The 11648-nt window shown below is 38.1% G+C and overlaps 2 protein-coding genes across 2 annotated transcripts; both read left to right on the top strand.

The window, feature by feature from the left end:
- The first annotated feature begins 8092 nt into the window (after window positions 1-8092).
- Window positions 8093-10550, top strand: LOC118646204. The gene is made up of 3 exons (XM_036288591.1): window positions 8093-9722; window positions 9802-9984; window positions 10100-10550. The coding sequence occupies exons 1-3, from the start codon at window positions 9564-9566 to the stop codon at window positions 10268-10270; spliced, it is 513 nt and encodes a 170-aa protein (XP_036144484.1). The 5' UTR covers window positions 8093-9563; the 3' UTR covers window positions 10271-10550.
- Window positions 10434-11567, top strand: LOC118646205. Its single transcript, XM_036288592.1, has 3 exons — window positions 10434-10575; window positions 11164-11252; window positions 11350-11567. Exons 1-3 carry the CDS (start codon window positions 10440-10442, stop codon window positions 11539-11541), a joined length of 417 nt encoding a protein of 138 aa, XP_036144485.1. The 5' UTR covers window positions 10434-10439; the 3' UTR covers window positions 11542-11567.
- The last annotated feature ends 81 nt before the right edge of the window (window positions 11568-11648 follow it).

The following is an 11648-nucleotide window of genomic DNA, read 5'->3' as shown; positions in this document are numbered from 1 at the left end:
CGTTGAAGAAATATTACGCAGGAAAGGAGATGAGGTTTATGTCAAGTGGCTGGGATTCGTTGGATCGCATAATTCATGGATACATAAAGACAATGTTATTTAACCCATATAAAAATTGTTTTTATTATATTCGCATAAAAGTACAATGTAACATATAAACATATTACATAAAATACATTAATTTTATATTATGCGAGATTTCTTTATCATCAAAATACATTCTTATTAATACCTGTTTTTAACATAAAAATATATAATTATTTTTAATGTAAAATGTAAAATTTATAACTATATAATGTTAAAGATATAAATATATTATAGCGGTATTCGATTATGTCTCCATGGTAACGTTTCAACTGAATCAGGTATAAGGTATCTCTTATCGTGGTATGGACTCAAAGCAATTTTCGTTTCGGACACTGTATATACTTCATGCAGCTTGGATTTTATGCATGATTGGCGACGCGTCATCTCGATTTCATCTCTCAAACACCGGGTATAATCATCGAACGTTATTCGCGCTACTACATTATTCTTGACACCTTTCGCCTTTTTAGTGTCCTTTTTTCCATCAACCTTCAACGCATACATCTTTGCTCTAAGTCCAACAAAATCAGTCATTATCACGCCATTATTCTCATCTTTCATTAGGCCTGGAACTTTTTTATTCTCGAGAGGCATACCGTACGCGTTGTTGACCGGATAATCGCTCGTGTCGAACCTAGCGATATCGCGTTTCATCGTCTCGTAGATATCCTCACACTCGACGAGGTATATGAGACTGTCAGTGTCGGTGTACATGACTCTACATTTGTCGCGATATAAAGGTAGCATGTATTCGTGGTGAAATTCATATAGACACGTCTTAGAAATATCTAGGATACACATGCCTACGTAAATCGGCTTATATAATTTCACCTCGACTTTTCTAAGTTCAACGGCGATTAAATTTTCCGCAAAAATACTTCGACTATGAAAATTTGGTTTTGCGATCATTGTCTCCGCACCATACCGCCCCGCCCATTTCGTCAACAACTTAACGTCAACATGATTGCGCACATTCTCCATGGTTTTACGAAACACTGCATTATTCATTAATTTATACAAGTTTTTTTCGAAATCATTTTTGGCGAGGGCCCGGAATCGTGTATTTAACTCTATGTATTTACAGAGCCATGGAGATTGTGCGAATTGTAATATACGGTGTATCTTCGCGATACGAAGACCGTGACGCGTGCACTGCTGCAGGTTGCGGTAATGTATGACGTAACGTTCCTTATCATACAGCGTAGCGAGAAGTTTACATTCATGCTTGCCTGGCGGTTTATCGCGTGTTGGGCAGAAAGGTAGGTCAGCGTGCTCGTCGTGAAGGTCTCGGGGATACTCGAGATCAACTTCGAGAATGTATCCCGTTGGAGAATCAGCAGCTATCGCATTTATGTCAAAATTCGAGACTTCGATCCTATGAAATTCCCCGTATGGCAGCGGCTGACACATCGCCCAACCGTACAAATTATTAACGTCAAAATACATAAGATATGAGGATGGTTTCGATAGGTCGTACGTCTGCATGTATTTGTTGTGATAGCCTGTGCATATCTGCCTGAACATTGAGACCGCCGCGTATACCGCGTTCGATGAACATTACCATGTCAATGTCAGTAAGCAGTTCGAAAGTAATTTTTGTATATTTTAACATAGCGTCCCACGTGTATCCGGGGAGAGTGTAATAATGTGCTGGATCGAGACCGTAACTTTCTAAGCATTTATCGCAAAAATTTTCAAAAATGTTAGCTAACAATAACACATCCGTTTTCAAATATAGATCGCTGTATTCACCCAACGTTCGAACAGAGAATTGCTTCCAGATTCTCGTCGTGCATGTAATCGCTCTCGGATACAGTACCAAAGGTCAGGGAACTGAAAAATCATTTGCGCGGCGGTAAACACGTATCCTGCAGCTTGTTCACACAGTCAACGTAATCATACGGAAATACACCTTTTCGTGTCAATAAATCAAAATCCTCGTCAGATAAGTGTAAAAATTCGGAACGTACAATTTTTAATTTTTCTTTGCCTAGAAATGATGCCAATTTTTCGAGACTAGTATTAAAAAATTTATATGAATCTATGAACCGTAGTTTTATGTAATTGTGTGGATCTAATTTATCAGCTGTGTCTACGGCATGTTTTATAAAAGAAATGTACTTTTCTTTCGTGATGGGAAGTACGTCGGTCTTCCCTTTGAACGCTGTGGCTATTTCCTTAATAATGAAATGCGAATTGTATTCAGACAAGTTATGAAAAATAATTGGCATGTATGATGCATTTCGATCATTTAAATTACAGAGAGAATGTGCAGGACCGCGGTAACGACCAGTCAAATGACAATGATCGCGCACCCGCGTATCATCCGACGCGAATGGCTTATCGCAGATATGACACCGCGTCCCGCTACGGTATGCCTCCAATTGTTCCTCCGATAACGTTTCCATGGGGACATTAATTGATAAACGAGTCTTAACATTATACGCTAATTCTTCAAGTTGTTTAGTGAATCACGCGACGCAATCTTTATCGCGACGAAACCGGTACGCGGATAACGCGTTGTCGTACGAGCATTGCACGTAATATCCGATGTTGAATACCTCATGTTGTTGATATGTGTACGACGCTTGCTATGTATCATGTTGCGTCTTCCGCAGCACACACTCGAGGTCCGCGTAGACAATAAAGGGCACTCGTTCCTTGTGGTTTACATTCCGGAAATTCAACCACTTGTCGTCTTCAGCGGGCAATGTGATAGCGCAGTCGTTCATTCTCTGACAGTCTACAGCGTGTGATTGCAACCTCTCGCATGATGAAAAATAGTGCAGGCACCTGTAAAAATAATTAAAAAAAATTTTAATTATTTTTTTTGCTAGATCATAAAATTTATTTTAATATATTATACATACCGATCGCAAATGTATCTTTTTCCATCATGTTTGCTCAGTTGGGATCTGATGAGGCGGGACAGATTTTTTATCCAGACAAAGTGGCCCACGCTGTCTTCGCGCGGATTTTGCACGTATAATAAATTGACATGCTTCTCTTTCTTGTCATTGAAGAGCCGCAGCGGAAGAATCTTGAGCATTGCCATTTCCTTTTTCATCCCGTAGACTTTGATCGATATATTGTTAAGACTCTCAAATTTTTCAATATCCTATACTGTAACGGGAAACACAATATCATCAAACTTTAGGACTGTTGCATAATGCGGATATGACAATTCCAATCCTGTGTTTCTTTCAGCAGGATGTAGAGCGGCGACCACTGACCACGCGAAGCATGCATTGTCCTTTGAATTAACGTTCACTACTGCACGCTTCATCATTATTTCTCGCGGTAATATCACATGACACCCCGCATGTAGAGGATTGTACTTATTTATGTTTAGAGTCAAATTAAGAATTCACGACAACGCCCACCCGCTTTTTCACTATAACTTTTTCGTGAATAAATGCATGCACACATACATGTGTGTGTTATATAAAAACATGTTTTTATATAATATTATGTACAATAATTATTTATAAATTTACATAATTTTACACACATACACACACAGGCGCGCGCGCACGCACACATAGAAAAAAATACACACACAGTAAAAAATATAGCCCATAATATATGTAATTGCGGGCTGCCAACTACATAAAATACTTAACACAATATTTACTGTTAACGCAAGTACAATGTTGATACTGCAATAACATATGGTATTCCATTGAGTAGGCAGTCCTCAACTACATATCTTATTGGATACATTATATTTTTTTGCAGTGTATATATGATTTCACGTCAATATCAGTTATATTAATTGATTTTGGAACAGCCATAAGAAAATCAGTATATCTACCAGTTTGGAGTCAATGTTAATTACAACCAAACAATATATTGATTTTCTACACCTGACATTCATTAATATTATGTAAATTTTTATTTCTATTTTCTGTATATACCTCTTTAATATTTCTTTTTTTCTTCTCTTACTCTCTGATTCCTCTATTTCTTTTTTTCTTTTTTTAATATAATGCTTATTTTCTTTAACCTTAAATAATCACGTTCTTGAAACTCTTTGAGTGATGCTAATGTGGGCTCGATAACGCGTCGCTCGTACCACTCGTCCAAGTCCGACGTTTGGAGTAGTTTACAATTTTTAGTGTTTATACTTTTGTTGGCACGTTTATCACTCTTTACAAACACGCCGTTGAATGCTGTATTCACTTTTACACTGTTGTGTTTCTCTAGAGCGTGACACACTCGTTCGAGCACTATACCGCCTGCGTCTTCTAAAAACGTTCGCAATTCAATATAGTTTGTATTTATCACTGCACCTGTCTGAATGCGATTCTCAATCTGTATCTATCTCTCGCCACATGAGTTTGTTCGCGTTATTACTAGTGCTCGCGTAATTACCACCTACATGCACGAAACGTCTTTGTAATTGTGTCTTTTCACCTTCGAGTCGCGCGATCCTTGCCACCAATGATTGTCTTTGTCCGATGGCAAGCCGAGGACGCTTTATGCGGCTATGTTCCTCAAGCTGTTGTATAAACTCGTTGCATCGCTGCAACCACATAAAACACTCGTTCAAAGTAGTGACTTCATTTGCTTGCTCCAACAGCTCGCGTTCCACTTGCTCGAAATTATTCTCCATTTTTATATCTTTTTATCACTGTTTTAAAACAATACCGCACAATCTTCAACAGGACACTCGCATGTAATTTCGTAGCACCTAATGCAGAATCGAAATTTGTTTTGAATTTCAAACTGCATTAGCTTGCCTTGTCTTTCACACCGAATAAAAAAACATATCTCCATCTTTTGCTCAGACAGAACGTATTCATCCTCATCATTGTTCAAAAGATTTGAAAATTCGTGGTATGTGCGCAGCATTTTCTCTACATAAGGATTCTCAGTATCATAACAAAAGTGGGTCATTATTGCTATCACTTCGATATACTTTCCAACACCTGCTGGTAACTCAATGAGATGGTAACAGTATTCCTGAGTCTTTTCTACGATTTGTTTTGCTATATCATCTTCATTTTCATCGGTGTCAACCCAATTGAGTATCTCTCTATATAATTTTTGCTTCGTATGATGAGGCCAGTTATGAACAAATTGGTCGTGTATGTAAACTTCCTGTATTACGGTGCGTTCATGCGTTCCGTGTATACCGAGTTCTCGATCACGTAGGAATTGCACTGGTGATATTCTCTGCACATGCTTTCGTTTTTTGAAATCATCATTATTGTTAAGAACATAAATGGCATCTTCTACGATATCGTCATTCATGTTGTAATAATGTAGTTTTTATACTAAGAAGTCTCTACTGTGCGCACACTGAACACATATTGCACTGAATTATTACTCCGGATGACGGTTTCAAGTTGCACTCGGATCTTAAACTTCACATCAAATGCGATATTATGCGTTTCCCGACCGCTTATATATTTTTTATAACTCTTCATTTTCTTTGTCTTAACATCGGTGCTTGACCTCTGCAAGATTTGCATTATTTGAATGTGCGATTCTGAATGATCTCATCAAGTAAGTATCAAATGATTTATGTACGTCTTTAAAACATATTTTGTTACAGCAGCCATACATCGGCGTTTGACCTCTCAAAAATTCACATTATTTAAATGTGTGATTTTCGTATGATCTCATCAGTAAGTATCAAATGTACGTGCCTAAAACATATTTTGCCGCAGCAGCCGTACATCGGCGCTTGACCTCTGAAACGTTAGGCATCCTTGAATGTGTGAAGTTTGAAATATGTGATTGTCTCCTCTACTGAGATGTGTGAAGGGCGTGCAATATAAGAAGAGTTCTGACAACAGTATTACATCAGTTAATCAGTGGAATACGGACGGTAAAGTTCCAATCATTAGTTAATCGGAGGAAGTCGGAGTTTCCCCTAAAAATGAACTATTACGTTCCGATTCAGCAAAATGAAACGTGTGATAAACCGTAAGTATTTTTAAAATTAATTAAATCAAATTTTGTTACATATTTAGTTGGATTTTATTTTTTATATCTTGCAACACTTTTTTTCTTTACAGATCAATGTTGCAGCCGCGTCATACTCCGCGCATTCTGGGGAGGAAATTTGCTTTGACGGCTACATTCTACAAATATTTGGATATAGGAATTAGTGTGACTTGAGCCTTTTGTAGAGATGATTCTTGGTGACAACAAGGGCAATGAGATACCGCTGTCACGTGATACCTGGGTAATAATGATTGAGAAACGGACGGATATCGAGCAACTCCTGCAGTCGGCAACCGCTACATCGTTGTGGATTAATGATCTTTTCATCGAAGTCGTTAAAATACGTAACGAGAGTATCATAAAATTTACTTTAAATAACAAAATTATGTACATGAAACCATCGACTCTACAATTTTTACTAAATCCTGAAGATGTTATCAATAATGCATATTTTAAGTTATGGGATGATATGCATATAGTAAAAGAACGATGTAATCAATTTGTAAACTGTTTGCGGCGAAATAATATTCATAACAAGTGCGATGCAGTCAAATTGTTAAATGAAATATGTGTAAAAACTTTGCTCGTAGATTGCGAACTGATGGTTTATGCATCAGACAATATTGTATACGACGCGTTACAAAAGGAATAAATAAATAAAATTATAAATAATTATTCTAACTTATTTTCTCTCTTCCCTATTCCTTTGCGGTATAATGGCGTGCGCAGAACCGAGTAGGAGGTACATAGATAAGATGGGTGGGAACGCATGTATGTAACCGCATATGAAAGATCGCCACGAATGAAAGAAAAAGACCGAGAGAATGATAAGACTGTATGGTTGGAAATATCGCGTACGGATGAGAGAGAGAGAGAGAGAGAGAGATTCGCAATAGAGGGAGAGAGCGAGCACCGCGGCGATGGCTGCTGCAGCAGCGGCAGGCGGCGGCGGCGGCGGCGGTGGTCGCGGACCCCGATTCCCCCTCTCCGCTTCCGGGTCGCGGACCCGAAAATCTGCGTCAGCAATTTCCGCACCGCGAGATCCCCCTCCTCGCGTGACGTCATATCCCTGCGCCTACGGGTAGCCCCCCGCACACCCGCACCCGCCTCGGAGCCCCGTAATTAGAACTGTCTTAGTATTAACTACTCTTAAGGGGATGCTGGACTGCTTCTCAAACTTGATCGAGGTCGATAATGTAGAGTCATTCGTGTATATCATTAATGAGATTTCGTATATATCTCTTTTATAAATTTGGAAATTCTTTTCCAGAATTAAAGTACACATATTAATATCAATCTGTGAATTGGATTTTATATCAAGAACAAAAAAAATTTTTTTTATATTACTCTACTTATTGACTTCTTCCGAATCCGCACTCACACATACATGAAATTTTCATAGACATTTTTCTCTTATACCAAAAGCTTCGTAGCTGTTCTGAAAGCACATTATTATTCTTTCCTATAGTGACAACCCTGCATAACGGTTATTTTGTACGTAAAGAATCTTTAAAACTTAGTGTTGTGGATGAAAGTTACGAGACGACTGCACAAAAGTATAATTTTTTAATTTTTTCTTGTTTTTTAAAGAAAATTGTATCTAGCAGGGTTTGTTATTGTCTATACTGTTATGAGTGACACACTCATAACGATAAGGTGTCAGTAACACGATGACGTAAGTCGGTCAGCTGCAGTCAGCATCGAGCGCATCGCGCGAGGTTTCGCGCAATCCGCTCGACAATTAGCGCAATGCTCCTTAGACAGCACTTGCTGTCTAAGCAAAAATTTGGAATACTGACCGATTTACGCCCTCACGCAATCCACCCCTTCTTTCGATCCAACTACCGAGTTATCGGATATATAAACCGGCGAAAGAAGGTGAGGATCGGGTCAATTCGAAGTAGACAAACTAAGACTACACACGACACTCTGCTTTGCGGGGTCGTGTATCGCCGAGATAACTTATTGTAAATATACAACCGTGACACTCTGCCTTGCGGGGTCGCGATCTAACTATTGTAACTGAATACAAGAATAAAAGTGTTCAAGACAAATAACGGTGTATGTGACGAAATACCTTCCTCGCGAGATCTCTGGCAGCGATCCCAAAATCGTACTCACAACGAGGGGTACAACAGTGGTGGCAGCGGTGAGGATTTGCACTGCCAAAAGGAAGATCCAAGAGGAACCAAGCGTCACCGAGCAATCAGCTGTACAGGCCAGGAAGCCAGCCACGCCGGAGCGTACATAGCGCGTCAGCGATAAGAGTGAAACTCGAGACGACGCCGAGACCTACCGCGACAAGGCTCAGCTGATCGCCGCACCATGCAGCTCATTGTACTTATGTAAGTCCGACAAACATTAAATTGTAACGCGAAACGAGCGTAGGACGACATAAAACTGTAACACGAATAGAGCAAAATATCGGTTGACCCCCGGTAACCGCGATTACCGTAAAAAGACATAGCTAAGATAGCTACTGTACTTCAAAGGCATACGAATGCAAACGCACTAGCGCAACGCGACATACGATACCGCGAAATAAAACGCGAACTCAGCACACGCGCTTACACTCGAACGTAAATGTCCGACCAAAACACTGATACAGCGCTTAACGTTGTTCTTCGGCAGTCATTGTCCTTTTTTTTAGGTCGACCGTGAAGGGACCAACACTCTTTTCGGGTGTGGCCTGCCTTTTTGCAATGGTCACAGTATAGTTCCACTATGTTTACGCGAGGCCGTCCCTCCGGTCGCGGTAACTCGAACCGGTTAGCGTATCGGCTGCTGCGGCATTCTCGCCCGTCATGCCCATTCTTGCCGCACTTTCCGCATCGCAGAATATTCCGTGCGTACTTTGGGACGGTGTGAGGGTCTTTCTTCCGATTTCGGTTAGGTTCCCTTACTTTTTCTTCGGCACTGGCGCCGGATATCGTGTCCTGCAGCGTTCTGTATCGCTGGGCGCGTACCAGTAGGCCTATTCTGTAACTCGTTAAAAAGATAGCGACAACTATCGTTAAGTTACCGTTATCGAAATTCGTCGCTTGCGCTAGCGACGGCCTAGTGAAATTGGTATTCTGTAACTGAAGGAAGCGAGGCTAGTCGTTACATGACATTGTTAACGATGTCGATAGCGACGTCAATGCGTTCTTAAAAACATCATGAAAATTTTGCTTGTTGACCAATGAAACGTCGCGTATTCCACTGTGCCTGGGAAAATACACACATGGCACTCTTAACCATAACCTTATTTCGGTGTATATTTTTGTAAAGTGGAAATTGTGTAATTACACGAAGTTTTTCTTAAACTTGTTTTTAGGTTTACGAGAGAATGTAAGTATATAACAGTCAATAGTAAATTGAGTTTTATTTGCAATAAATAAATAAATTCTAAAATTGGATGCTTGTAAAGTAGAAGCTGAATAGATCGAAATACGTGTTTAAGATTACATTTTTGTGAAAGGTCACAACCACCAGCAAAAAAAGCGAGACAAGGGCGAGCAACAAAAGAACAATTGGAGGCAATGGTGGATTATTTTGTTATTAATCCTCATGTTGCAACCGGCAAATTTATATCGTTGCAAGGGCAAGCTGATCTTCAAGGAAGTTGGGAGGAACTGGCCAACCAACTAAATGCAATGTCCAAAAGTGGCAAGGAGAAAGATGTTGCTTCTTGGAAAATTGTAAGTATATATTTACAAATAATTGAACATGTAATTCTGCAAAAATGAGAGTTGTCAAATATGTATGTGTTTATTGCAGACATGGAGGGACAGCAAAACGAAAGTTTCAGAGAAGATCTCGAAACTTCGCGCCGCTCGTGCACAAACAGGCAATAGGCCAGTTGAAAATCATCTCACGGAGATGGATAAAAAAATTCTGGGAATTATTGGCTACGATTTTGAAGGAGTTAATAATTCCATCGATAGCTTTCCTGAAGAACAGGTGATGCAGCAAACAATAATTAAAATTATCAAACGTCGAAGGAATGCCTATATCGGTCTGCAGTAATTTGCAATGGTTTTTGGTACTTAATAATAATTTTTGTATGAATTTGCAGGAGTTTGCTAATGAGGTACTGGCAGCAGGAAACTCAGAGATTCTTGATAGGGCACCTATTGTCATCTCGTGTCGTGCCGAAAATGAAAATGCAATAATTTTCAACGAAGACAATCCCACGACTTCTGGAGAATTGGTTTATGATGCCGGTAATTATTTCATGATAAAATAACGTCCATGTGAAGTTAAATAGTGTTATAATTCATATTTAGATTTTTCAAATTACAAGTTATCGCTGAGTTTCTAACTAACTTCTCCTATTAAAGTAACAAAATAACCAACTAGAAACACGGCGATATCTGGAAATGTAAAAAGTCAGAAAAGCAAAGTAACGAAGAAGCATGAAATTTGTATATACCATGTTGTACAGAGAAACTTTAGTGGGAGATAATGACGATGTCTACAATAATGCACCGGAGGAAATAGAAAATACACCACCTGTTCCTACTCCTATGAAAAAAATTGCAAGAAGAAAAAGTGAGTATAACTCAATCAGGAAACAATTGACGTAAAATAAAAATAAAATTGTTTTTACAACACATGTATAAAAACGCGATTTTTTGCGACATTCGGACTTGCTAAATCGCAATTTTCATCAGTGTATTAGTTGCGAAAAATACGGTGTGTATCTTGTGCGAAATAGCTTTTCTACTCATGTGATTGCCGTCTTATTATTGCCGTTCTATTATTAATTATAGTAAGATAAATGATTAATAATAATAATAAAATAACTATTAATGTAAAATAAATATTAAATTAATATTGAGTAAATATTAAATATATTTTTCTTTATCTTTATTTCAAATGATTAATTAATATAAAGTAAATGTGTTCGGTTAATGTGACATAAATAAACATTTATTTATGTCACATTATTAAATAAACATTTATAGGATTATTAATTATAATGATTAATTAATATAAAATATTGAATAAACGTTTAATAAAATTTTTTTTATTCATTATTTTAAATGACTAGTTAATGACATGTAAATACAAGTTCTTCGGATAAACAAATTGTTTCATAATCAACATATTACTGTACGTCTTTATTATTTATTTAAGGAATTAGTACCGAGAGAATTGGCGTTCAATTCTCAGAAGCCAGAGAAGTATTTCAGGCGATCGAGGCGCAAAATGCTAATACGATGAATGTGAGTTGTAATTATTCGCTATTGTCACCTTTTTATAAATGTATATTTATTTGAGGCATTTTCATTAAATTAATTATCGCATTTGAATGTAAAACAGGTTTTAGCCCAAAGTACGCAATTGCAGGCGGAAGCAGCATCTAAGCTTGCAGATGCTGCTTTAATGATGGCAGAAAACGATAAGAGAAGGAATGACATTTTTGAAAGGATGGTCGAATATGATCGCGTACGAAATGTCTTGCTCGATAGTCTCACTAGAATTCTAGAAACTTCGCTTTCAAGAAAGTCATGATAAATAGTAGATTAATATCGTAGATGACAGATAGCACATAGTCATAGTATTGTCAGTATTACTATTTTATTAATATAATACAATGTTTATTAAAAGTTACAAAAGTT

The sequence above is a fragment of the Monomorium pharaonis genome, chromosome 6, assembly GCF_013373865.1.
Source record: "Monomorium pharaonis isolate MP-MQ-018 chromosome 6, ASM1337386v2, whole genome shotgun sequence".
Taxonomy (NCBI): Eukaryota; Metazoa; Arthropoda; class Insecta; order Hymenoptera; family Formicidae; genus Monomorium; species Monomorium pharaonis.
This window is presented reverse-complemented; position numbering and strand designations above follow the sequence as displayed.

Bases quoted from the DNA above. Each gene is read 5' to 3' on its own strand.
- LOC118646204 (XM_036288591.1), top strand. From the start codon at position 9,564: ATGGTGGATTATTTTGTTATTAATCCTCATGTTGCAACCGGCAAATTT. The intron at 9,723-9,801 runs GTAAGTATATAT...TGTTTATTGCAG, and splicing joins ATGTTGCTTCTTGGAAAATT to ACATGGAGGGACAGCAAAAC. The intron at 9,985-10,099 runs GTGATGCAGCAA...ATGAATTTGCAG, and splicing joins ATAGCTTTCCTGAAGAACAG to GAGTTTGCTAATGAGGTACT.
- LOC118646205 (XM_036288592.1), top strand. From the start codon at position 10,440: ATGAAATTTGTATATACCATGTTGTACAGAGAAACTTTAGTGGGAGAT. The intron at 10,576-11,163 runs GTGAGTATAACT...TATTTATTTAAG, and splicing joins AAAAATTGCAAGAAGAAAAA to GAATTAGTACCGAGAGAATT. The intron at 11,253-11,349 runs GTGAGTTGTAAT...AATGTAAAACAG, and splicing joins AAAATGCTAATACGATGAAT to GTTTTAGCCCAAAGTACGCA.